Source organism: Varanus komodoensis, unplaced genomic scaffold, assembly GCF_004798865.1.
Source record: "Varanus komodoensis strain SLA01 unplaced genomic scaffold, ASM479886v1 scaffold34_1, whole genome shotgun sequence".
NCBI lineage: Eukaryota > Metazoa > Chordata > Lepidosauria > Squamata > Varanidae > Varanus > Varanus komodoensis.
This window is the reverse complement of record NW_025335854.1, coordinates 6,645,424-6,672,774: the sequence shown is the minus strand read 5'-3', so window position 1 is coordinate 6,672,774 and position 27,351 is coordinate 6,645,424. Positions and strand designations below refer to the sequence as shown.

Below are 27,351 nucleotides of genomic sequence, written 5' to 3'. Positions count from 1 at the left end.
CGCCGGCGTCCCTTCTCCGACTCTCCCTCCGGCAGCCGAGGAGGGGCCGGCGGCCTCCAAGCGCCGAGTCGACGCGGCCGGCCTGCTCCCTCCGCGCGGGGGACTCGCGCAGCGCCCGCCCCGGCCCCGATCGGGCCTTGTCCCCCCGCGGCGCCCTCGCGGCCATGGCCCGTCGCCATGGCGACCGCGCGGGCCCCTCCGGCCGCCGGGCCTGCGGCGGGCGGGCGTGATCCGGCCTGGGCTCCCGGGCATGCGGCTCTCAGCCGCGGAGGCCGGAGCACGGCTGGCGGCGGGGGAAGCAGGGGCAGGCCGGTTGGCCGGCCGGCGGGGGAAGCGGGAGGCGGAGGCGGAGAGGTCAGCGCGGCTGCTGCTCCAGCTCCTGCGGGGAGCGGTCCCTCCTCCGCGCCTTGCGGCCCGGCGCAGGCCGTGAGGCTCGGAGGCTGCTGCAGCGAGCGGGCGCGGCCTCTCCCGCCTCGGGCTCTCCTCGGGTGTGGGACTCCGGCCGGGCCTTCCTCCGGAGCCGCTGAGCTGCCCGGCCTTGGCCGCCGCCGCCCGCCTGCTAAGAGGCAGTTGAAGCGCGGCCGGGAGCCGTCGCCTGGGCATCGGGGGGCGGCGCGGGGCTCGCTCGGCCCTTGCAGCTGCGCGGCCCACGAAGAGGCCGGTGCCGAGGCGTCTGTCGCGGCGTGTTAGCGCCGTCGCGCCCCGGGCGGAAGGCGGCGGGGAGGCCACGCTGCAGAGGAGCCGCGCTCTGGGGCCACGAAGCCGTGCGGCCGCATGAACCGCCCCGGGCTGCTCGGTTCGGCCTCGGTGCGATGGGGTGAAAGCCCCGCCAGGCTCCTCGGCTGCAGTCCCGCCAAGGGGTTGTGCGGGGCTTGGATGGACCCAGCAGCGAACGTCGTCCCCGAACGGTGAGCTTGCGGCATAGGCGCCTGTGCCCCCTACTTCCCCTCCCGCTCTCAGGAGCAGGATTGGTGCTGGTCCTAGAAGGCTGGGTGAGTATGCTTTGGAGCGCATGACCGTGGCTTGCACGGGTTCCTCACTGGTGAGTATTGGGAACCAGAGCATTGGAAGAGGCGGGTGGCTCAGGCAAGGCTCCCAGAACTCTGACCCACACTGCTGACTTCCTGTAATGCCCTGCGCAAGAGAGAACCGCTTCACTTTCCAGGCAGCTGACCCATTGCCTGGATGGGGCCCAGGCAAACGACCCGCTTTGCCGAACTTTGGATCCAGCCCTGACGGGCAACCGCCTCCCTTCCCTCTAAGTGGTGGAGGATGGATGGATGGGTCAGACACATTGTGAACAGGAGTAGGGGCTGCTGTTCCTGGAGTCTCAGATCTGGGATGCTCCCTGCTTGTCTTGCCCAATTTTTGTTCGGCGCTTTCACACCTTGCTGCTTCTGGAATCTGTCCGAGGAGCCAGTTTCTGGGTCTTGCTTCTGTGCTGTGCTTAATCCCTGATGCACCACCCATGTTTTGCTGCTCAGCCAGTCCAGGGCAGCCAGGCATCATTGGACCCAAAGGTCCTGTGGCCTACAGTTTTGCCCTCGACGGCCCATGATTTGCTAAATGGTATTTGCACAGAGGCCTGGCATGTGCTGCTTATGTGAATGCACCTTAGTTGAATGTTGGCAAGTGAGCATTATCTGTTCCACTGTGTCCTGCCAGGTATCTGGTCCTCACCTGGAAGGACCACAGAGGTAATATGTGTGCAGTGTGACAGAAGACAGATTCATGCCCCGTGTTAGAGCAATTGCTTTCATCTAAGCAAGCAACACCTAGTCTTCCTAACAGATCCGCACTGTTACTACCGTGTTTCCCCGAAAATAGGACCTACCCCAAAAATAAGACCTAGTCTTATTTCGGGGTAGGCCCTATAATATAAGTCCTACCCCGAAAGTAAGACCTTTTACCAAAAATTATTGGTAATAGGTCTTACTTTTTTGGCTTACTTGCAGAGTGCTAGCAGGGTGCGGAGGGCGCAGCAGGAGGATGCAGAGCGGCTTAAGCCGATGCTTCCTCTATAGTCCTGGCTCCTGTCAAGGGCGGAGTGATATCCAATGCACGCCGCCTGTCACAGGAGCCGGCACTATAGAGGAAGCATCGGCTCATGCCACTCTGCTTCCTCCGCTGCCTGTGGCAGTACAGGTAGCAGACGCTGGAGAGGATCGGTGTATATGGCTTTTGGCTGCAGTTGGAGTGCAGAGCAGAGGTGTGCAGAGCAGAAGCGTGCCCAGCAGCAAAGTGCAGAGCGGAAGCGTGCACATTAAATGTACATTTTGTACATTAAACAATAAGACCTACCTGAAAAGAAGACCTAATGTGTTTTTTTGAGCAAAAAAAAAAAAAAAAGACAGTGTCTTATTTTCGGGGAAACAGGGTAATGTTTCTAGAGTTATGTTTCCCGACATCACCTCTTCTGCTTGGTCCAGAGATGTTTCATTTGTATAATAAATTGTTTCATTTTTTGTTTTTTGTAAGCAGTTCAAAGTCTTTAGTATTGGATGGCATATAAAAGCTTTAAATAAATAAACACATTGAAAACTATGCCAGTGGATAAAAGCAGAATGAAAGGGTACCAATCCAAAGTAACATCAGACAAAGTGGAGAACAAGAATTGTTTACACTCAGCCTTGGAACTGAGGGCTTGTCTGGCCATTTCTAGCAGTGAGGAATTCAGCAGTGCGATGACTTCTTTCTTTGTTCTGCTGGCATCAGCCATGTCTCTTCCTCTTGAACTTTCAACAAGGGGATTGCGTTTGGACTGTAAGAATCTGAATGGCAGCTTTTCTTAAATGTGTGTTTCAGACAGCAGAGCGCTTATGTACAGTTCACATGGAACAATAGCTCCCAAAGGCTTGCTGCTCCAGCTTTCTGTCTGGGTTAAAGAGCAGGCTAGGAACCCAGCTCTCTGGGTTCCTGAGGGGGGAATGATTTAAGAGTTTTAACCCCTGGTTTGTTGTTAGTTTAAAACACTGCACTGTTTTCCCCTTGGCAAGCCATAGATTCAGGTTCATACATCATATTGAACAAGTGGTAGATGCAGTATTCCTGTGTTTTCTAATTTTTTCCCTTAAACAAAAGTGTTATGGAAAGTATCAAGTGGGTGGGAAGCAGTGTGGCCCCAACCAACCATGTGCTGGTTGTTATATGCAGCCTGGGTTTTTCTACTGTCGTTTGCTCCCGTGGCTTCGCCCAGGTTGCAACAAGTCCAGGACAATCGGCATGACACAGCTGCTTCCCAGAATGGCTGTGAAATGCTGTTTCCTATCCCCCAATTTCAGAAGATAGTTGTTACACAATTTTTGCATGGAAGTGCTAGTGTACTAATTTTTTTCCATTCTTACTGCAAAATCTGGCTTGAACTTGGAACACTCGGCCTCTCAAAAGCTGGCTTGATTCTTCTGATGACATCTTGCTTTGTGAAAATGTGGTAAGATCAAAGCTGTGCTCAAGAATTGGAACTGGGCCTCTTTAAGCTGTGGCTTGCGGGTACCAGTCAAGGGCGTTGATGCAGAAAGGCTCCAGATAACCTTTTTTAAAGTACCACATTTAAAGATTGGTTCCAATATTTGCATGCATTAGGGGACACCCCCCCCACACACACACACACATATACAAAAGATTGGCAACAACACAGTGGCACTCAGAAGAAGGCCTCAGATGTTGAGCATGGTGGTCAGGAAGATGGCATTAAGAGGTGCTCCATCAGATAATGTGTTCCTAAGCTGTGTAGGGCTTTATACATTAAAACCAGCACCTTGAACAAGGCTCAGAAGCAAATAGATTGCCAAAGTGAGATAAAATTAGTGTTACATGTTTGGACTTTCTGATCCCAGTCATTAGTTTGGCTGCTGCATTTTGCACAAGCTGCTGTACCTGAACAGTCTTCAAGGGCAGTCCCACACACAGGGTGTTGCAGTAGTCTAGCGTGGAGCTCACCAAAGCATAGATCACTGAAGCTGGGCTATCCCTGTCCAGATAGAGCATAGCCAGGCCAGCAGCCAGAGTGGGTAGAAAGCGCTCCGTGCTACAAAGGCCACCTGAGCCTCATATGACAGAAAGGACTCAAGAAGGACCCCGTGCTATGAATTTGCCCCTTCAAGGGGAGTGCAGCTCCTTTTAGAGCAGCTGAGCACTCTCCTTCTGGTCAGAGGAACCACTCCCTAACAGCGTCTCTTTCTTGCCTGGATTGAGCTTCAATTTGTTAGTCCTCATCCAGTCCACAGATGCATCCATGCACCCTTTTAGCACAACAGCCAATCTACTGTGACTTATTATCAGGTGGGTTTTTTAAAATCCTACAAATAGCCAATAAATTAACACTTAAAATAAGTTTTAAATAAAAAGGTCTTAGCCTGGCGCCGAAAAACAAATAATGACGGCGCCAGGTGGTCCTCTCTGGGGAGTGCATTCCATAGATTTGGCGCCACCGCAGAGAAGGCCCTCCTCTGGGTACTCACCCTCCTAATACCATTCACAGAGGGTTCCCGGAGAAGGGCATCCGTTGCTGATCTCAAGGGGCGGGAGGGCATATATGGGCGCAAGCGTTCCTTTAGATATCCAGGTCCCAAGCCGTTGAGGGCTTTATAGGTCATAACCAACACCTTGAATTGGGCCCGGACTTGAATCGGGAGCCAGTGGAGCTGACGGAGAACTGGGGTTATATGAGAATGACGCCCAGTCCCCGTCAGCAGCCTGGCAGCTCTATTCTGCACCAGTTGAAGTATCCGGACTGTCTTCAAAGGTAGCCCCACGTAGAGTGCGTTGCAGAAATCTAACTGGGAAGTTAACCAACGTGTGTGTCACTGTCGCCAGGCAGTCGTTCTCCAGGAAGGGATGCAGCTGATGGATCAGCCAAAGCTGAAGGAAGGCACTCCTCGCCACTGCCGTCACCTGAGCTTCTAAAGACAGCTCAGGGTCGAGGAGCACTCCTAAGCTGCAAACCCTGTCAGAATTTAGCATTCTGAGCATCTTTGCTTTCATTTGAGAATAAGAGCATGTCTGGTTCCTGTAGCCTCAAATTTACTCTTAGAAGAATGTTGACTTGGGAAGCAAAGGGTTTACAGAATCATCACCTTTGGTGGTTAGGAACAAGCTGGAATACTAAATTCACAGAATATATCATGCCAAATTGGTAATTGTTCAATTTGTTTAAGGTATTCATTGCAAAAATCAGCTTTGCTTGGCAGAAAATTCGGATTATGTGAATGCAGACGTTTAGTTTAGCATGTTGTAGATGCATCTCTAGAAGTGGTGTTGCAGTCTTCAATATTCTACAGAATTACCTCCCCACTGTGTGATTAAGGAAAAAATAATAAACGGTGTACAATTAATATTCTACAGAATTATCTCCCCACTGTGTGGTTAAGGAAAAAATAATATTTTTTTACAATTAATGTACAATTAACAAAACACTCAACTATACTTACTGTGTGCAACTTACACTAGCTGAGAAGTCAGATATCATTTGCGCAGGATTGTGGTTGCCTTAGACAAGCATTAATATTTTCAGTGCAGCATAAACAGCCCCCTCCAGAGCGCTGTAATGGACCACTTGTAGCATGCACTGAACGTGGCAAATGCTCCCTGAAGCAGGGCTCTTCTGAACTGTTGCTCTTGTTTTCCCCATGAAAGGTTCCCTTCTACCTGGAGCTGGCAGCATGGAAGGGGATCTCCCTGCTGAGAGGAGAAAGGCCATGAAGGACTTGAGGCAGTGTGTCAGAAACCACCCCAGACTCAGACAGGCCCCTGAGAGCTCTGGGGATGTGAGCAGAGATGGCCTCAGTGGTCCAGCCTGGGTTCCAGTCAGGCCGTCGGGGGATACAGGCCAGAGCATCTCTGTCCTGGAGTCCAAGGTTAAAGCTCTGAAGGAGAGGCGGAGTGCTGCGTACAGGCAGGCGGCGGCGGCGGCAGCTCAAGAGCAAGTGTCTCCAAGGAAGGCCAAGGCCTGCAAGGGGAAGCTGCTTGTGGAACCGGCTGCTCAGGATGCGGTGGTGGAACCACAAGCCCAGATCCGCACCTACTTGACCGATGTGCTGCTGGACAGCACCGACTACCCCACTCGCAGAGAGGAGGAGCCTCAGGAAGCCATCCTTGGCAGCCCTTCCGCCTGTGATTTCGAAGCCCTGAAAGGTTCTAGAGCAGCGGAGGAGCCGGGAGGCCTCGACTGGGCTTCCCCTGAAGAGCTCCAGGGGCTTCCGCCAAGGGACGTGCTTGACCGAAAGGGCCCCTTGGGCAGCACGGCCAAAAGGACACCCCAGAATGGTCTTTATGGGGCCAGCTCCTTGAAGGACCTTTCCTTCCTGCAGAGATACTTTGAGGAAGCACATGGTGGGGAAGAAGAACACCTGCTTCTGGCAAGGGATTTCGAAAGCGGTTCTTTTGCCCACAAGAAGGACCCCTGTGGGGTGACAGCCACCAGGCGGCTCTGGCGGGCGGAGAGCTGGGACAGTCTCGGCAGCGGTGGGAGCAACGCCAGCAGCCTGTCCCTGGCGGAGAAGGTGGAGAGGAACCGCTCGGTGCTGCAGGAGATACTGAGTGCATCGCAGCTTATTAGTCGTTCTTCACGGGAGCTGCAAGCTCTGCACTGCCACAAGAAGAAAACCGCAGGCCATGGGCATGATGGGCCCAGCAACGGTACGTGCGTGTGAGGCCAAGTGGGGCTCTAGGGGTGGAGTGAGCTTGGAAACTTGGAACTTGGCCTCCGTGTCTATCGCTCCCTGCTTCCTCTTTCCCCAGCATCTTGCAGGTTCTGACGTGCTGGGCTTGCTAGGTACCAGGGTCTGAGCTGAACTCGCAGGGCTTCGGTCTCTTTTTTGCCTCCGGGAGGAGTGAAGACAGGATGCAGGAGCTCTGGCCATTCCTTTCACCCCTCCCCACCCATGTCCATTAGCTTCACCCAGAGGCACCAGGTGAAGCCGAGCTCTTCCCAAACTCCGCAGGAGCCATCTTCTTCCACCATGTCTGATGTGACCAGACTTCAGCATCACCCGTTAGTCCTTGCCTCTGATGGCCCAGACTTCAGCTCCTGATTCCTCAGTGTCTTTCTTCTTTCTGAAGATTCTGTTTTCTACACATGCACACATTTCAAAACAAAAGCTAGCTGCCTGGATGCTGTGTCCAAGCCAACAAGTGTCTGTGGCCAACTGGAGTTTGAAGTACACTATTTTTTTCTAGATTGATTTTTTTAAAGGTTGGGGGTAGAAACCACTCTTTGCAGCATTATTCCCCCCCCTTTTTTTGGTGGGGGGGTGCTTTTGTGGCCCCAGGCTGCTATCATTTTCCTGAGTGTGTATAACATGGAGACACAAGGACCTCCAAGAACCTGTAAAAAATAAAGTTTTGAGGGACACCTGCACAATTCCCCCTTCCAAGCAGGATCCCCACGGGTTTTGGGGGTGTTAGGAAGCCCCAACTGTCTCTCAGTTTTGTAATGTACCTGAAGGACAGGACCTCAGGAAGTGGCAAAACCTGAGGGGAAATCGAGGTGAGGGTCCAGGGCTCACATTTTAAAGGGATAAGTCTGCCTCAGGGCACAAGGTTTCCCTACTTTTTGAAGTGCCTCCCACTGCTAGGATTTTTAAAATTATTTTGATGCTTTATTGATTTAATTGTATTTCAACTATTGTATATTTTTATGAATGCTTTAGTTGTATAAGTTGTAATGTTATGAGCTGCCTTGAGTCCCAGTACTGGGAACGGGAGGGGTATAAATACTCCTCCACCTTCTCGTAATACTGCATCTTGTACTGCCAGTCAGGCTGCCGGCAGTGTAAGGCACTGAACTGCAAGGGGCACCAGTGCTCCAGAGTTTCAGAACAGGCAGGGCCTTCTGAGATGCTGCTTGTTTGTACTGAGCCTGGAGACGTGATGGCTGGGCCTTGCGTAACAAGACCTGGGGGTGACATGAGCAGCTGCATCTCTGCTAGAGCTGGTGTGTGTTTTCGTGTGTTCCGCTGCACCTCACGCGAGTATGGGCCTTAAAAGTATCTGTCCGTGTCTTTCCTCTTGTACCTACAGAGATTCTGGCAAATGACATAGACTGGGATTCTGGCGTTTCCTTACAGGACTCTGAAGGCTACCGGTAAGATTCCAGAGCTGATAAATTCAGGGCAGTGGGAGGGTGTCCTCATTTCCCTACTAAAGTGAGAAAAGCAACCTAGTAAGTTGCAACCAAAGCAGCAAGTTACCCGTGCTCATGAAAGAGGGTGGCTCCTAGAAGAGCTGTTGCGTGTATTTTGTTGCGTGTATCCTGTACGGTTGTCCTAGTGACTGGTTCCTCACACTTTTCCAGCCATTCCCAAGTTTCTAGGTGCTCAGAGAAGGGGAACATGTGAGCCACTGACCTTATGGAACAAGGAGATTTGAACACTGGCTGTCGAAACTTGGCTTTCGGACATGCTGTCCATGGTTTTTTTGACAGGCGCGTGTATGCAGTCGCCACGTGTTTAGCTGTTGTAGGCATCTACGACTGTGCCTGTGAGAGCATCTGTGCTGTATAACACGCACACCCTTCCTACCAGTGCTGGGAACAATCTGTTACACTCTGCTTGAAGAATTTTTTCTCCATCTGAGCACTCATGTAACTTTGCTGAAAGAGGAGGAGAAAGCATTGTTAGGATATGTGGCCTTGTGTTATAAGTCTAGAAATCCTACCTATAAAGGTTGCAAAATCTATGTTTGCTTGTGACGGTGCACTGCAGAATTGGCACCCCCTGCTCCATTTTCTTTCCTGCAAGCATGGCCACGCAGCGTCACCAGGAGGCCGTTTTGAATGGGCTCCTGAGCACCCCCCCTCCTTTCTTTGCTGTACTCATGAATGGCGGCCATAATCTGCAGGGTGCAGGTGTCTGGCATCTGCCTCCTGTAAACCATTTGGCTTCCCTGAGGATTTCCTTGCCGCTCGCCCCGATCACTTTGGTCCCAGGCATGCCTAGGAGCCATTCCTTGCATCTGCCTTGCCCGCTGCCAGTCTGTTTCCTCCTGGCTTGGCGAGATGCCACCTAGTGTCCACCCAGGCTTCTGCGGGCGCGCGCACCCGGCCTCTGCGAGCGTGCTGTCTCCCCACCAAGCTGCCGCCGTCACTGTTAAACCGCTCTTAATCCTTGTTATTTTTTTCCTAATCCCTGCTCCCTGGCCTGCAGGGCCTTTGTTCCCAAGCAGGAGCTGGAGCTGAGTCCCCGGCATGAGCAGGCCAAGCAGCTGCTGCAGAGGGCTCGCATGAAGGCCAGGACGAACCCCCTCCGCGCCAGCCATCACATCCTGTCTCCTGCCCCACAGGAAAGGAGGTAAGCACAGCCGTTTCCCTTGTGCTGGTCCTGCTGTCCCCAGCACTCTGGTCCTGGGAGGAGAGCAGGGAAAGCGGACTTAAGATCCGTTTCTTCTGTGTGGCACTCAGTGCGAGCCCTGGCTTTCCTTGCCTACATTCCTTTTCTTGCCTATCGTTCTTCACATTTGTAAACCACTTGTCTCTTTTCTCCCAGCCACCCTCTTGCCTCCCCGCCCTCCCCCGCTCCACAGCACAAAATATTCCAATTGAGCTTATTTGCTGTATACAAAGTATACATTTGTGCTTAATTCCACTAGTCACCCCCCACCCCTTAGATGTGTAGCGTTTTACTCATCGTATTTCATCTTGCCAGGCGGTCGGCCTAAAGCTATTTGTAACTGAGGAATTAAGCCCGCTGCAAGTATAAACATACCTGCCAAACAAGGAGAGCACTCCAGGAAATTACACAAAGGTTCATGGGGCAGGAATGTGTGTAGGTCTAAGGAATTAAACACAGACATTTGATTCAACCCTAACCGCAGAACGAAAGTGAAATGTTAGAAAGGATTAACCATGACGTGTGACCGATTGTTTTGTTAATAAGATTCAGAATAAAGGATGAATACACCTATGGCTATTTTAGATTATGTTTGTTTTTCAAAAAATGTGTGGCACTTTACTGCCGTTTATGGGAAATAGACTTCAGGATTATACTATGAACGCATTGTTTTCATGCCAAGCAAGCTGGTATATTCATCCTCTGACTGGAATGGGATGTCACCTTTTCTCTCTCCGGTGCCCAGTGCACATGTTCGTCTTCCTTACTGCTTACATACGGGTAGCTTTTGCAGAGCTCCCGAAAGGGAGGTGCAGAAATGCGACATGTCCTAGCATGCAGGTCTTGGCACTCAGGCTCACCTGTAATTTTTCCAAGGCAATATTGACTGCCCCTGTTTGTGTAAATCTGGACATCTTAAGTCAGTGCCCTGCCCACAAAACATACCCTGCCCCATGCACACTGCCGTTCTGTCTTCCATTTTTCCTTCAGCTCTTTGGAGGAAAAGGAAGTATATTAGTACCAGTTGCACAGGAAACGATTTTCTGTGTCTGCTTGATGGAAAGCTGGCTGTTGGGCGTGCACTCCTTCTGTGTGACTGCCAGGGCTGAGTGTCAGAGCACATGATGGCAAAGCTTTCTTGAGCATCAGCGTGATTCAGGTGGCCGTGAGAGCCTGTCTCCAGAAGAGAGTGTGAGGTGGGACGGGGGTTTGCAGGAGAAGGGAACATGGGATGCCGCTTTACACTCGGTTAGACCGTTGGCCAGGTGTGGTTGACATGGACCGGCAGCAGCTGACTGGGGTTTCGGCTGGAGATTTCCCAGCCCTGCCTGGAGATGCTGCAGATCAAGCTGAAGACCTCCTGAGTCCAACCGCTGAGCTGCAGCTCCTTGCCTATGGGGGAACATCACCTCTCCCTACTTTCCCCTGGTGGGAGCCTCTCCTGGTTCTCAGTCTCTGGAAGGAGCACTTCTGTTCCTGCAAGGGGTCTTCTGGGACTAACCTGAGGCCTTCCAGGAATGCATCACAACAGACTCTTTTAAAATGCACTCCTTCTGAACACCCCAGCTTTGATTTCATCCAAAAGGGCTTTTGGACCCTGTTCTTCTTCCCATGACACATGGAAAGTATATTTATACTTCTCCACATTTATTTTTGGGTGAGTCCGGATAATTATAAGCAAATGATTGTATTACAGATAATTACCTATGCTTATTATCTAGAAAGCTGGCTTTGGCCTGTAGCTGGGTGGTGGGCCTACTAGAGACCGGCTCTTGTTGTTTCATCCTGATAGACTTGAGTCAGGCCTGCTTAACAGCATCACCTAATTGCTTCTGCAGCTGCTGTGCAGACTGCAAACCATGTTGGTGCAGTCCCGCACCGTCCTCTGCTTTATGTTTAAATCCACCTTGCCAGTTTGCCAGCAGATGCTGTCCAGCCTTGAGAGTCAGAGACCCTCTTTATTCAGCAAAGCTCCAAAGACTCTCTGTGCTGCTTCCTGCTGTCTTAAAGACTCGGCAGCAGCACAGCGTGAAGGTCCCGATGGACTCAGTGTCCAATTCCTGTTGGCAGGATGGGTTCCCAGGCAGTCAGGCTGCATGATAGCCACCTGTTGCTCCCTGGCAGAGTGGATGGCCAGTGCCCCAAGGCCTGGCTCCTCGCTAGGCCCCAGCAGGTGCCCCTCACGCCAGGTGCTGCCCCTGCCCAGGCCAAGGGGAGCAAGGGGTGATCGGCTGGGCAGAGGCACATGTCCTCACGCCCTCTTGTTCCCCAGGGACGCCTGCGGGCTCTCTGCTGCAGACGCGAGGAACTTCGCCCGGAAGGATGGAGACGCCCACACCAGTGGGAACCTGAGCGACTCGTCCAGCGGGGAGTCCAGCTGCGGGCAGCAGAGGAAGCGCGGGTCCTCCCCTTCCCGGGTGCGTTTCGAGGATGAGTCCGCGCGGGATGCCGAGGTGCGCTACTTGGAGCGGCTGCAGCAACGGCAGAGGCGGGTCTTGGACTCTGTTCTCTTATCCCTGGGCCGGGGCCCGCTGGCCTCCAAGCCAGATCTTTCAAATTATATCAACGGCGACCCCCAGCACAGAGAGAACGGCATCAGCAAAGCTGGCTGGGAGCAACCGAGTATCGGGCGGGGAGCGGGAACCCTTGCCCCGCCGAGAAACGGTGGGTGCTCTGAGAAAGGAAAGGCCGCCGTGATCAGCGAGGCTGGGAAGTGCAGTGCATGTGGGGCTTACATCAGCAACTGGGCAGCCGGCGGGAAGCCAGACACGGGAGTAGGCCAAACTGGAAATGACGCGTACCCAGCTTGCGGCACCCTTCACGAGGGAACGGACCTGGGTCGCGCCGACGAAGACAGGGAGCTCGGCACATCCCGGGAGGACTCGCGGACGCGGACTGCAGCTCCCAAAGTAACTCCCCTGTGGATCCTGCCTTCTCGGCAGCGGGTCTGCACGGAACGCATCAGAGAGACTTACATTGGAGAAGTGACGTGCGTGGACGAGGTCGACTCTGCTTTAGACAGTGCCACCGACACGTCGGACAGCTGCAGGACCGACAGTGAAGAAGCTGGTGTTGGCAGTCGGCCGCCCGTGGTCAAGAGGCAGGGGCACGGGGGGCCTGGTCCTCCGGAGAAGGAAGCCCGGAACAAGAGGGCCGAGGGGAGCAGGCACCGGGAGCCCAGCCGCATCAGGGCTAATGGGGAGGAGGCCTGCGATGGCACGCCTGGCACCCACAGTGCAGGCCACGGCAGCTCGAAGGGGGCCTGCGCGGCCTGGGGCCGGGCGGGCCACGTCGCCCCCAACACGGCAGAAGCCTTTCCCGGGCGGAGTCGGCCCTCAGATCTCCGTCCACCGGGCGAGACGGAAGGCCATGCCAAGGTGCCCAAAGCTCCGTTGAGGGAACCCTCATGCACGGCCCACATGCAGGAGGTGCCTTCTCATCTGGCCCTGGGTGGCGGAGCGGATTCTGTGGAGAGGCGGCGGAAGGAGGACTCGTGCCATACCGACCGGCCGGCCAACGGCGCAAGTCCGAGGCAGCCAGCGAAGCAGGTGGCTGCCACACGCAGCCTCATGGACCGAGTGCCCATGCCGCCCGCCACCAGAAAAGCCCGCTCGTCCCCTGTGCCTTACAGGCGGGCTGTTCTGGCAGGCAGCTGCAAGCTGAGCCACCGGGATCTGGGGCAGAAGGAGCCAGCCCTCGGTCCCTCGGCTCATTCAGGCTCTCCAAGCAGCTTCCATCCTGCGAGCGCGCCTGAGCTGGAGGAGCAGAGCGGCCCGCAGAGTCCAAAGGTGCTGTCGAAGCGGCAGCTGCTGGCCTTGTCCACCAACAATTGCAACAACACGCAGTCCAAGTGCCACCTGCAGACTCCCGGGACGGCTGCCGTGAGGGGCCCGGAGGAGCAGCTCCGGAGCGGTCTGAAGACAGCAGGAAGTCAAGGTAAGAGATCGTGCTGACCTTTGGCACACACCGAAGGGGGGGGGGCACTGGGGAAGCTTCCTAGCAAGAGAGTTTGAATGTGGCACTCGATGTGGCAATTCCAGTCCCAAAACCAAGGAGCAAAGCGAATGCCTTCCTGGATGGAATGATTTCTTCAAAATGAAGAGGAATCCATCGCCCTCTTTCCAGGTCCACCCACTACCTGTTGTCCATGCATGTCCCTGTTAAACATCTGCAATGGGGGAGCCTTTTCTAATCTCATAGACCTCCTGTGCAGTTTGGTATTCCAGAACTAAGGCTCTATGTGGGCAGAAAAGTCTCCCCTCTTCAGATTGTCAGCCCCCAAAACATGGGGGGGGGGGGGCTGCAGGGACAGCAGGGAGGATGCATGGGATCTGTCAGGACTGGCAGAGTCCTCCCCGCACTCCTGCATGTTCAGTGGAGATGCCTGAATAGGGTTGCTAGGCACCTGGCTTTTCTGAGTTCGGATGGAAAGTTAATAGATCGCAGGCTATTTGTAAGGTCAGAGTTTCTTAAAATTGGAAGGGGGTTTTCCCCAGGCTTTAAGGTCAGCTATACATGATAAGCTTAAGCCAGACTTGACAGACTCCGTTCCCCTAGGAATGTTCCAAAAACAGGGAGAGTCCACTTGTTTGAGCTCGAAGGATTTTGTGGCCACTTCTCATCTGGTGACTGCACTTCAGACTTCTTGCAGACTTTTGCCTCTGCAACCACAATTTATAAATTTGTTTTTAGCTAGTAATGACATTTGCACAAATAAGTACCCAAATGCCACATGCTTCTAAGTGTGACTTGTATGAAACTCTGATTGCGCAAACTAGCTGATGGTGCACAAGTCATGTCAGGGCTACCTGCTTTGGGGATGCTTGTCCGCGCAACTGTCATTCGGACAAAAAGTAAATGCACGAGGCATGGTCCATCTTAGAGACAGTCCTCTGCAAACTGTCTCAACTTTTACCAGCTAGTTAGAGTTAACAAGCTGGAATCTGAGGGGCTGAATCATGCAAATCCGTTGGATCCCCCCTCCCCCTTTGGATTCCTCACACCTCTCTAACTAAAGTAAGGCTACACATTTCTCACACCTTGATTCAGGGTGGGCTTGTTTGCTGCTTCCAAGCCTTTCCAGAGAATGCTCAGAAATCCTTGGCTGAAAAGGTTTGCACTGGGGCTTGTTCTTTCCAAGTAATTCCCTACAGCTGATTTTGCTCCTCTGAGGAAGCTAAATGAGCTCTGTTCAGTGGGAGGGAGAGCTTTGCAGAGATTTTTTTGTCAGCTGCCAGAGCAGTTCTTTTGTGTCCACAGTGAGCAGAGCTTTGACGCCGTCAGCCTGACAGCCACAACCAAATTGCACACTTGGAGCTTTTAAAGGCATTTATAGTGCGCATATACCTCCAGACTCATGGTTACTTAGCTGCGTACTTCTGCTTCTTAACAGTTTTTCTCTACCAAGAGATTTATTGTGCACTGGCCATTTCCTGCTCATGGTTGCTTACATGTTCTTGAGATGGTGTCATGACCCTCCAGTTTGGATTCTGTTTTTAAACAGTACTTTCTGCAAGTTATTTTTTAGAGTAAGGAAAATGTATTATTTATGAAAGTGAAAGCAAATGCTTTTTCCATTTGTGTAATTGTGCTACTCCACCCTACCACACTGCCACCTAGAGATTATTTTGAGCACTGCTCAAAAAGAAACCTCAATTTTGTGACAAAGCTAAAAAAAGATACATCCTTGTGTAGGAAAGCTCTGTAGTTGTGTGCTCCCTGTTTATGAAGTGTGTGTGCTGCTTTTATGGGCTTAGCCATTGTTAAACCACAGGGACGTGCCTTAGAAAACTCTTCACATGGAAGCTCTAGAAATGAGGAATATTGTGAAGTAAAATCAAAACATTCCAGACAGGGATTCTTTCTCTATGTTTCTGTTCCTCATTATTTTTACAACTTGACTTTTAACCTATTTCTGGCATTTTCTACAAACGGAAAGGCCAGAAATCCAGCTTTGAAAGTTAATGTCACCTCTGCTGTCATATGAACAGCTGTAGACGTCCACGAGAGCTCCGGCTGTCCTGTGGTATAGAAATGAAATATTGGTTGGGTAGCTCATTCATGATGCTGCAGTTTAAAAAATTCCACAGGCATTCCTCGAACATCGCATACATTCTCCAGAACTACTTTCCGTTCCAGGCTGTACACATCTACAGTGCCCTTTCCCAGAGGCATTTAGATGAATTATGGAGACGTTCAAATTTGCAGATTTCTAATTATACAACGTTTGCTTGCTTGTTTCTATACTGCCTTGCAGCCAAAGCTGTGTGAGCTGTTTATTTTATTGTATAACAATAGAATACAGTACGGATACCATAAAAACAACAACGATAGAATGAATTTAAAATAATTTTTAAAATGCAGTAATGGGAACAGTAAAAAAGACTGAGCAAGGAAGGAGAATCACCTGGACAATCCACTCAGGCCCCTGGATGACCAAGGAGATCTGGAAAGGCCTCTGCATAAAGGGCTGTCTTGACCTGGTACCAGAAAGATGGCAAATTTGGTGCCAGGTGGGCCACAGCAGGGAGATTGTTCTAAGGATTGGGGGGCGGGCCACCACAGAGAAGACCCTCTCGTTGCCACCCTCCAAAATCCTGTGGGGTCGGCCCTTGGGGGAAGACCGCAGAGGCTGAGCATAATGTCTGGGTAGGTCGTAGTTGGGAAAGGCACTGCAGTAGCTACCATAGCTCTAAACCCTGTAAGACTTCATAGGTTAAAACCAGCACCTTGAATTGAGCCCAGAAGCATGCCAGCAGCCAGTGCAGGCGGGCCAGAACTGGTCTTACATCTTTGGATTGCAGTTACTCTCTGGCTGCCATATTCTGCTGAGGCAGGGAGGCTGATGGGTGACGGGGTGGGCAGTGCAGCAGCAGAATCCCCAGTCTGTCCCGCCGGCCCAACACAAGGTGCAAACACTCCGGACGAGTCGCCCAGCAGGCAGAGCACCTGGAGAGAGATGTCGAGTTCTAACTGACCACGGCAGCCCCCGTTCTTCAGCCCTTAGTTCCACGCCACGCAGCCTGGTGAGCACTGCTGGGAGAGACCGACTCCTCCCTGTTCACCCACCAGGGTCTTGGTCATACCTGCCAGATGGGTGGCCTCATCCACAGTTGAATCATAGATGAGGGAAGCTTTATTTTGCCCTGGTCTAGCATTTGAAAGCAGCATCTGGAGGCTGGCTGACCTGGCAACCAAAAACCATGTGAGATCAGAGAATGGTATTTGGCAAAGCCTTCCCACGTACCAGGAGTGGTGTTCTTTGTGCCTGCTGTTAAGCCTGTTGCACTTGCGGAAGGTGCAGATTCACCCCAAGGTCTCTGGAAGTGTCTCTTTGGTTGCAGTAGGTCCAGCATCCTCAGCACACGTCTCCCCCAGCAACGGCGCTTCCATGGCCGCCAGCCTGCCCTCTTCCACCTCTGCTCAGTCATCCAGCAGGGAGGCTCCAGCAACAGAGGCCCAGAAGACCACGCCAGTGCAAGCAGCCACGATCCAGCGGTGAGTAAGGGTGCTGCACATTGTCAGGAAATGATGGGGGGGGGTCTTCTGAAGTTGGGACACACAGGTGATCGGCAAATTGTTGGGGGCTTCACCCCGTTGCAGAATCCCCCTTTCAGGGGAAACTTGGCAAAGGGCAAGTCTGACAGTGTAAGCCCAAGTTTCAGATTGGTTTTCGGTGGCCAGGAAGAGAGCAAGGTGAGTTTTAATGAGAACAGAGGGGCTGTTTGTTTTTCCTGACCTTCCTCCAGCCCTCAGGTTGGGGCCGGCTCACGACAGAGCAGGTCACCGTGCCAAACTTTCTGATCCCTGTGTAACGTTTCAGACCGCTCTGAAAAGAAACGGTGTCCCAACAGGACAGAGCATGCGCCAACACAGACCTCTTCCACAAAAGCTTCGGTGCACCTCCTGTAAATGATTAAAGTTTTGCGCAATGGTTTTTTTATTCCCTCGTGATCTGGACCACCAAGGAAAGTCCGATGAGATTATCCAGCCAAGTAAAGATGGCTGGTTCATTTCAAAGGCGAGCACCTTGAGCACAGAATGCACTTGGCTGTGGGCATGCGGATCGCCCCATGCAGCGACCGGAAGCGTTTTGCATTGCTTCCTACGTGCCTTGTGGTGCCGCTCCAGACACACATCCCCATGTGTAGAAGTGAAGCCAGTGCAATGTGAGAAGGAGCATATTTAGAAGCCCTGAGCACCAAACCACAGTCTATGAAGTTGGTTGCATTTTAAATCTTTGGTCCCAGTAGGTGCAGCAGGAGCACTTAACTATTGGGCATGACGAAACTGGATATGAGAGCTAGTCTCAATGTGATGTTACTTGCATGTAAGCAATTAACGTGTGTGTATGTACTTTAACCGCTGTGAGGATGGACTGGGGCTCCACCTCTCCACCCTCCCTGAAAGCCCCGCTTGGCTCCAGGGACAAGTGGTAGGCCAGAGGTTTGCCGTGTCTGGCGGGATTTTCTCCCTAAAGGAAAGCAGCGTCGCTTCCGTGTGTTTGGCCCAAAAGGAGTCATGGGCTGTTTCCCACGACAGAGGGAGCTTCACTCCCCTGCAAGCGAAGTGCAGAGCTCCACACCCCAGCTGCTTTTCCACGGGGGCTCTTTTGCACAGCCGAACGTCGTCAGCTCTTCCCACTTCGCAGGTTGGGGGTCCCCTTGGGGCTTCCTGGTCTTTCTCGGCCACTGAGTCTCCATCCAGGCCCAGCTCCCTTGACTCCATGGTGCTGCCTTGCTGCTGAGGCCCTGATGGAAGCCAAGGTTGGGAGCCGGCGATGATGGAAAGCCGAATGAAAGGTGCCTAGAAACGAACACACGTTTCCTCCTTTGGTCAACAAGTTGTGCAGGAATCAGAAACCTGCAAAACTAATTTGACCCAGGCAGCAGTTGACAAAGCGAAGGTGCACATACATCCTGGGAGAAGTATGGCTCCAGCATAACCTCCCACAGTTCCCTGCTGCAAATTCCGAACCGGCAGCCAGGTGGTGCTTTTTGAAGCTGAGGTCGCTTGAGGAGGGTGCCAGTGCCAGCAGGGAGTGGCATTAACCCAAGCCTAACCTGGGCGCTTTGAGGGTGCTCCAGCCTCGCCAAAGGCAAGGCGTTCTCTGTGCAGGGAATTCTTCTGAGCAGTCCCTAAGTGGACAGGGGCATTTGGGAGCATTTTGGAGGGAGGGTCTCTGCGCCACTGAGCAGAGGTTGCCGTGCGGATTGGCAAGCGTGTGCTTGCTGGGGAGCCGACATTGCGGTTACGCACTGTCATGTTGCCTCTGGCGTCGGGCAGGCCTGTGCATGGGAGCCCTCCAGGCCGTGCGGCCCTTGACAGCCCTGCTCCGCTCTTGCAAACTTCCCCATCGATCCATCTCCGGTTTGGACTTCCTCTTCTTCCGCCTTTGACTTTCCTTAGGGTGATTGTCTTCTCTAGCGACTCCTGTCTTCACAGACGTACCGGTCTGGCCGCTCCAGTTTTGTTCCTGGTCATACAAAATGGTGGTGCCCGGCCTCGTGGCGGCCACTCCTTGTCTGTCTGCTTTAGTTTTTTTTAAAGATGGGGAGGGCTTACAGCAGGGGTGCTGCTTCAGGTTTTGGTGCAGGTGTGGGGAGAAGAGTGGGGCATGGTCCAGAGGCCTGGCTCTTGATCCCTCTGGTGCAACAGGCCTGTGCCAGTGCAGGCTGGATCTTGCTTTGTGACTTTATTGATAAGGACTTTCCCCATCCGACGCTCTCCTTTGGGTGCCGTGATCAGGAAGAGGCCCGCCTTGTGACTGCCCACGTGGGCTCCCTTTGCCTTTCAGCAAACCCCTAGACATTAATCCAGAGCCAAAGAAGAAACCGCTTGCCAAAAAAGGAGCTTCCTCCTCCTCCTCCGCATCAGGACTGAAGAAGTTCTTCACCACCCTGAGCCAGAACACGAAGCAGAGGCTGGGCAGGTTCCGGTGCTACAGCATGGAGCAGATCTGTGCCCCGGAGTCGGGCGCTGCAGTGCCTGCGGAGGAGCCAGGCCCGGGCCCTGCCGACTCACCCAAAATGAAGAAGGCCCCCTCCCTGCAGTCCCTGAGGCTGGTAAGTCCACAGGGTGTGCCTGCTAGAAGAGGCAGATTTGGGTGTCCAAATAAAACCAGGCAGCAGCATCCCAGCGTGGTTTGTGTAGTGCTTGGATTTTCAAGCTGTCTCTGGGGAAACGTGGCTCCCTGGAGAGTAACGGTGGGCAAGTCCTGCAATAACACTGGTTTATCCATCTGTATGGATCCTCCCCTGTATACACTTCCGTGTGCAAGTATCAACAGCACGTTCAAGGCCAGCAGAGTCCAACCGTTAGATGGGGCCACTTATTTTTCACCATGAGTGTTTATGCAGTGCTAGTTCAGGGCCACCCCTGAAAGGAACCTGCCCATAGTGTCTGCCAGTCCAGGAAACCTTGATGGAGAGTTAAAGAGCAGGGCTTTGGAGCCACTCTTCATGCCCATGCAGGTTCATGTGGGTGCAGGTCATCCTTCAGGAGACCTAGTTCCAACCCACTTTAAGTTGGACCCAGGAATGTGTGGCCCCTCCGTGTAGCTACTCCGGTCCTGGTGTGCTCTGCTCTGGATTCTTGGCCTGGCATCCCTGTCATCCGGCCAGCGGTTCCAGGCCACTTCCTGGAAAAGCAGCCCCACGGGCTGAGCCCTGCAGCAAGCCAGCCCGTCTGTGAGCAGAGCAGGCCTGATGGAGGCGAGCAGTGCTGGCTGCCCGGCTGCCCTGGCTGAAGACTCCCCGGGCCATGGGGAAGGCTGCGTTGCAGAGGACCTCCAGAGCAGGTTCCCAGAGAATGCTGCGCCATTGAAGACTGACTGCAAGCCTTCATCCAGATGGGCAGGTTTCCTCCATCGCAGCCTTAAGCGGAGGGGCGTGGACCGATGCTTGCTTAGGAGGGCAAAGATGCTACAGGGATCAGTGAAGTCCTCCCCGCCGGAAGGGCTGTAGCCACCACGATGCTGTGCATCCGTGACGCCTCCCAGAGAGATGGCGCACACCGTGATCAACAACCTTAGCATGGTTTTGATGCTGAGAGGCATGGCCATGCATTTTGCCCGTCCTTCCCCCAAGCGAGCAGCCTATTTCTGTCTTCGTCCAGGCTGGAAACCAGACGAGACATACTTTACTGGTTTTGAGTTGCCCAGCAGCACCCTGAGGGGACCACTGCTATATTCCAGTGCAGTGGCCACGGCTGACTGGAAATGGCCACGGACTCTGCTGGTGGCTTCCTGAGTCTGTAGAGAACAGGGCCTTATGGACGGGTGAGCTTCCGTGGCTCCATCCCAGTTCTTTCCTGGAGAGTCATCCGTGGAAGGACACCTTTCAGAAGTGCTCCCACGTTGCTCTGTGCCTGGCATTCTGGGGTGAGAGCTGGCATTGCATGCCGAAATCAGCTGTAGCCTGATGTGGCGTGGCTCTGGCAATAGGGTTACTTGCGGGTCCCCAGGCCGCAGGTGGGTAAAAATTCTACAGCCCTTGGAAATCTCTGGCATCCCCAAGCTCTAGATGAGGGGCCGTGTGCATTTTCTCTTTCTGTGTTCTTCCTTTTTCAGCAGGATCAGGAAAATGCAGAGTTTAAAATAACCTTTGCTCTCCTCTTCACCCAAACATAGTTTTCTTCCTGCCTGCTCTGACCCACAGTGCTTCTGTTCACCCACTAGGTGGCACCATTCTGCCAACCAAGAAAAGCCTCTTCTGTGCAAAGCCTGAATTCGCTGCTGGGCAAGGCTGATCGGTCCAGCCTCTACCTGCTGGGGGAACCGGGGGATGCCGAGGCTGCTTCCCACAGGTGAGGCCCAGGAACGGCCGCGTGCAGGCTCCGCGGGTTTTAGTCAATCCTTTTTCCTGGAATCAGACAGTTTCAGAATGCGGTTATCATGTCGTGCGGGTTCCGTGATGCGGGATCATACGCTATCGCAATTCACATTTTACCTGTAAGTGGGTGCCATGTGAATGTGAAGCTAAGGGAAACTTTTGCGTTCTGGGGGCTGACCTTTTCTTCAATAAGCACAGAAGAGGAGAACCAAATGGCTGTTTCTCTGTGTGTTGTGGGGACACTCAGACATTTTAAAGGTGTATCCCCTATACAGGTATAGTCACATCGGCCTGTTTCCTATCTGTGCCACTCTTGTGCGTGTAGTAGAAACATTTGTGTGTTTCAGGACATTTGGGAACTGTGAAACCTGGTGGACGACCAAATATAAAATCACACATTATTCTGAGAAATCCTAAGGGAGCAATCCGATGCATGTTTCAGCAGAAGAAAGTCCCACATGTCCCAGCATTCCCAGCCACAATGTGCACAGGGCTACAGCTTAAGGCAGCTTGTGTGGACATCTGCAAGGTTCCCCAGGCTTTCCTAGCCCCATACTCAACAGCGAAGGTGTATCCATGGAGCCCAGGGCACATCTTCCTGTTGAAAATCAGGTGGCTTTGTAAAAACCCCCAGAAAATTCACTATCAATAAAAAAGATTTTAACCCTGAGCCAGCTAAATTTCTGAAGAAGAGAAGCAATCCAAATGCAGAAGCAGTTCCGACACTGTTGTGTTTGCCTTGTTAAAGGCTAGGGGGATGCGGGGGAGAGAACTGCGATACATGGCTTGGCCAGATGTGTGCCAGAGGCACACGGTCACGCCCAGTGACAGGGAATTAAAGAATTGCAAAGTGGGAAATGCAGCAAGCTTCAACACATTTCCTTGCTAGAAAGCTCCACTGGACACAGTGGGTCTTGAACACACCTATTTAATTGGTCTACAAGGGTTCCCCTGCAAGAATCCAGATCACTTGATGCTTGGATCCTATTTCTACCCTTTCAGTTTGATGAGAGCTAGAAACTTGCTTTCATTAGAAGCCCATAGGTGCAGTGGCTGTTCCCTCCCTGACCTTAGGCTTCAACGCCACATTTTATTGACTTACTATCCACTGAATATAGTTGTTTTGTCCCAGAGGAGAGGGAATGCTCGTTTTGCGTGTGTCTCACTGCTCCCTCACCCTCCCAGGAAAGCAAGAGCACAACATCGGCGTTCCCTCAGTGTGGAGGACATCGGCTCCCCCAACTTGGCCAGAACTGTAGGGCGTGTGGTAGAGGTTTTCCCGGACGGAACGAGCCAACTTGAGCTGCAGCGCTCCCCACAGGGCAACTTCGGATTTCGTGTCTCTTCGGGAAATGGCCGACCTGATACAGGTAGGTCCTGTACAACGAGTTACATGAAATCCTGAAAAAAAGACCCGTCTGTTCGCTTTTCAGACTGCGTCTGGGATGAGCAGATGCAGATGTGTGTATTTCTGGTACCCCTTGCCATACCCCTTTTTCAATGGATGCTGGCTGATGTTTATTAATTTTATCATTTGTACCAAGCATTTCAGAGACAATGCAATGCAGGCTTAAAATACTTATTTTCCCACTGGGGCTCGTATGCACTATTCTAATGCACAGAACCCGTTAATTTACAACAGCGATGGCCTCAAGGGCCAGATCATCTCTAGTACAAGCCAGCAACATCTTGTGCTCCCATGCTGGAATCTTTCATGCTGCCTCGCTGAGGGACTGGAAGTGAGCTGGAAGTGAAGCTCTGCTCTGCTCAACTGTTTTTCCCCCTGCTCATTTCTTGCATCTTTCACTGAGACGGCAAGCCTATCTAAGCACTGCTGAGAACCATCAAGGAGAGGGCTCGGCCCGGTGGTGCCACTCTGGCTAAGAGGAGGAGGAGCCAGAGCTGGCCTTGCTGTTGCCGCCGCCTTCCGATGACTGCCATCCCAGCATTTGCTCCTCAAGGCAGTCATTCTGCTAGCCGCTCCTCTGAACCAGCCCTCCACAGAAACCATGTTGTGATTCCCGAATCAGGTGGATTTGAAAATGTGTCCTTTCTTTCTGAAGGGCTGCAAACAATGCTTTTTCACAGCAAGGGAATACCAAGCCCCTCAGCTCTCTTACAAGCTCTGCTTCAATTCCACCTTCTCATTTCTTCCCTGGACGTTTAGGAAAAGCTTCTACAGACTCCATAGTGCAAGAATGGGCGGCCTTTCTGCTTGCCCCTTTGTCAAGACCGCAGCCGAAAGCCCTTCCTGAGCCTAGCGCTACCTCTAAGTAGGAATTTGTCCTCTGCAAGCCAGTGCACGCTTCAGCAAACAGAAATGGCCTGCAGGGAGACCAGGTAGCCTAGCAAGGAAGTCAATATTGGATGCAATTTTGAAAGCCGAACGATTCCTCAGCAGTCTTCTCCAGCCCTTATAGCCCATATGCCACGTCGAGCTGTCCCCAGATGTGGCACTGAAACACTGGGAGAAAGACCGAGCCTGAAAAGCAGCTAAATGCATGGCTGTGCTCGAATTCCGCTGCACGCCTTTCTAGGCGAAGACTGTCCCAAAGTAGGTCACATGCCAAGAGTAATTGAACGCAGATGTTCCAGGTTCCCTTCCCAGGCAAGCTCTGGGGAATGTTGCAATGTTTGTGACTGGAATGACAAGTGTTTGTCTTGGCCTTGAGCATGCTGGTTCCCGGAATTTAATGTTTTCATTGCAATACCCCAGGCTTCTCCAGCACTGTCGCCACCCCAGCAACCTTTAGGGGTGGGCTGGGGTGCTGTCAGATCAGACCTGCCTGGGCTCCCAGCTCCCCTCTCCTCGGAAGTGTTGATGTTATTTAAGAGGTAAAACCTTCCTTTAATTGGTGTAGGCAAAACTCTCTGCAGACACTAACTGGACCCTTTTCCTATGGCGTTGACACACTTCCATGCCTGTGCAGAATCTGCCTTCCTCTGCCTAAATTTTAGCACCATTTAAGCCTGGTTTAAGTGGCTCCTTGCTTGTGGAATCCAGCTGCCACTATTGCCCCACCCAAATCTTCCTGCCTGTCTTTTTTCAGGATTAGCGAGGTTGCTCCGGAGATACAGGCCCCTTCCCTGAATGCTTGGTTTGCGTGTAAACTTTTAAAACATGTCTGGAAAAGTTACTGTAGCCGGCAGAGCCAATCTCTGCACCAGGACAGGCCTTGCTACAGACGTGTTGGCATGAACAGCAAATACACTGCAATATTATTTAGGAAAATTTGCAGTTCCAGAAAAAAGGAGATGGGAATTCAAAAGGAATGCAACAATCAGCTCCAGGAAACCAGAGGTGGAACCTTCACCCCAACCCAATTTATGCCAGTGAACAAGTTTTCGAAATACATGCCTTGGGTTAATTTGAATACGGGGGGCATTTTCAGGGCAGGGTGGGCAGATGAGCCTGTGCCGAATACTCCCCTGGCCTTCTGCTCCTTTCTCGCAAACCCTGATGGGTCTTCCTGAAGATGAGTTGCTTTTAGTCTGATCCTGTCCTGCAAGACTGGGGCACGCTGGAAGGAGAGTCAGCAAGGAGAGGGTAAGCGCCCTCTGATCCTCCCCACCCTTCTCTTGGCATTATGAGGGGAAAATGCTTGACATACCCCTTACTTGTCTTCAAAATGTGCAGTGCAGTCCTGAGGAACAAAACTGAATCGAAACGGAGTATTTACTGTATTCTGTCTATACACCACAAAGACTTCAGGATAAAATAGTACAAACAAAAATAAACCAAAGGTGGATGCCTTGTTTCCAAGTAAACATGCGTAGGATTACACTGCAACCGTCGTACATATGACAGATAGTACATTTTATATAACAAGTTATAAATTACCAGTTATATGTTGTTAAAGCAGTAAAAAGACGTAAGGTTTGTTAAGAGAATCTGCATAACCTTTCAATTTCCCTCCGAATTGCCATTTTTTCAGGGAAGCTGCTTTCCCCCTCGTGGCCAGAATCTCTCTGGACGGCTTCCCTCTCTAAATGCTGGGTGCCATTTATTTTTTCTCGGCAGGCCTCTACGTCCAGGAGATGGCAGACGCCAGCACAGCGAAGCTCTATGCTGGGCTCCTCCGCGTGGGGGACGAGGTCCTGGAAGTGAACGGTGCCAAGGTTGCTGGGTTGGGCCTGGCCAAGATCAACGAGCTTCTTCTGCGGGCAGACACCCTCTCGATGCGGGTGCTGAGGCAGCGGCCACTCCGACGGTAGCCCAGAAGTGCACTTGAGCCTTGGTGCCTGCTGGCTCTGCCCGGGACTTGGAGCCGAGCCCAGCTCTCCTTTCTGAATCGAGGCCTTTCTGGCGTGGCGCAGGGGGTGGTGCAGCTCAGCCCTGTGGGTGAGGCTGCCATGCAAGCCGGTGCATGCTAAATATTTAATTCACACGAGGTTCTGGCAGGCCGTCCTCTCTCCCCAGTTTAGGAGCAGGAATTAAGCGGAGGCATTCCTCGCACGCATCCGATGGAGCAACAGGGACGGTGCTGAATGAGGTGCTGGTTACAGAGTTTCCGCCCCAGCCCAAAACATAGCGCCAGTACTTTTCTGCCGCTTAACACTTGAAAGATGCGGGATCATCTTAAACTCATACCCTAAATAAAGTAGGCCGGGTGGGTACATAAAGGCCCCTAAATGGTACTTAAGCCACAATGCGTCCATTGGTCCACGTCAGATGGTCTCTTTTCTAATGCATCGGTTCAACTCAAGAAAAACAGTCCCGTCACTCCTTGGGATAGTCTCCTTAGAAAGCTGCCAGGAGTTTGAAAGGCCTCTGACTCCGCTTTGGCTCAGCACCACAGCTGTATCCCTTGTTGCGAGAAGACATGGCCCTTCGTGGAGGTCGGCTTGCCTAGGCCAGCTCCAAAGGCCCCTCTGTGCTGAAAAGGGACGTATCTTCCCCACTGCATCCCAGTATCAGTTGTCATCCTGTTGGAGGGCCACAGATCCCCCTGAGAGACCCCTCAGCCCTTGACAATGTGCTATTCCCAATATTCTTGACAGGAAAGATCCTAGAAGTTGTAAAAGTACTCGGCACCTTCAGCAGAGACTCCTCGGCGCTCACGTTCTTTGCAAAACACCGCAGACGTCCAGATCAGCTTCTGCTGCATCTGTTCACGTGCCCAAACCCTCTTGCAGCAGGAAGAGTCGAGGCCTGCCCTGGGGAGGGGTGGCCCTGGGCCATCAACAGCTCCTCTGCCTGGCCTCCGAATACCTGTCCTCGTGTTCCAGGACCACCAGTCCATGGAGTCCCAAGCTCTCCTTCCAGACTGCAGTGCCATTCCCAGGGCTGAAGGCGCCCGCACGCAAAGGAAGCCGCGAGAAGGCTAGGCCGGCATTTTCCTTCCCGGTGCGCCAGTTTCCTACACGTAGGCTTTCCTTTGTAACGGGGAACGTCCAGTTACGGGGCTGATCACCTCCGTGAGAAGGAGCCCTGCACTTGTTGCCATGGCGAAGATGCGCCCTCTCCCCTGTCGTGCGTCCTGGAGCCATCTTGCCCCCTCGCTACCGCAAAGACGAGGCTCACGCGTGAGCCGTGCGCCAAGAGCCGGATGTGACAGGAGAGGCCTCTGCGCGGTCCTCTCGACCTTGCTCCACTGCGCTTCTCTGATTAAATTATTTTTTTAAAACCAACCATCTGCCCTGGGCCTCGAGTCATTGATGGAAGAGCAGCTTTGCATTAAGAGGAGGGTTAAGTGAGGTCGGTGGCTGCGTTCAGGGAAGGCTCGGGATCTTGGTGTTCTAAACCTGAGAGAGTGGAGATTTTGTAGCTGTCCTGCCAGACACGCGATGTGGCTGCATCCCCTTCAGCTGGGCGAGCACAGAAAATCCAAAGGGCACATTTTCTTCCCCCTCCCCACATCTTCCCCATACGTGGGGCAAATGGCACGGGGGGGCTCGTGCCTCTGTGCAGGGACTTGATGGCTTCCCAGCTGCCGCCCCTCCCCTTGTGCGTGGGGCTGTCTGGCTGCGTGGGGCTTCTTGCAGGCTCCCACCACCAGCCACTTGGAGCGGCTAATGGATCGTAAGGGGCAGTCCTTTGCTTCTCAGCCATTTATTTATTTAACCTCTCTGCCGCCCAATAGCCAAAGCTCTCTGGGCAGTTTGCAGCGCATTAAAAATACATTATAAAATACTCAACGTTATAAAACCTCATTAAAAGGCTGGCATGCAAAACGTAAAACCAAATTTAAAAA

General features: G+C 52.6%; 1 protein-coding gene across 2 annotated transcripts; it reads left to right on the top strand.

Moving 5' to 3' along the window:
• Positions 1–792: 792 nt before the first annotated feature.
• KIAA1614 (KIAA1614 ortholog) lies at positions 793–26,788 on the top strand. Of its 2 annotated transcripts, none has more exons than XM_044439301.1 (10): positions 793–908; positions 5,635–6,636; positions 8,020–8,083; positions 9,144–9,287; positions 11,599–13,262; positions 16,673–16,823; positions 19,123–19,390; positions 21,004–21,131; positions 22,343–22,527; positions 25,179–26,788. In XM_044439301.1, the coding sequence occupies exons 2-10, from the start codon at positions 5,661–5,663 to the stop codon at positions 25,370–25,372; spliced, it is 3,774 nt and encodes a 1,257-aa protein (XP_044295236.1). In that variant the 5' UTR covers positions 793–908; positions 5,635–5,660; the 3' UTR covers positions 25,373–26,788. The 2 variants fall into 2 exon arrangements, with proteins under 2 accessions (XP_044295236.1, XP_044295235.1); XM_044439300.1 differs by having other exon boundaries at positions 16,670–16,823.
• The last annotated feature ends 563 nt before the right edge of the window (positions 26,789–27,351 follow it).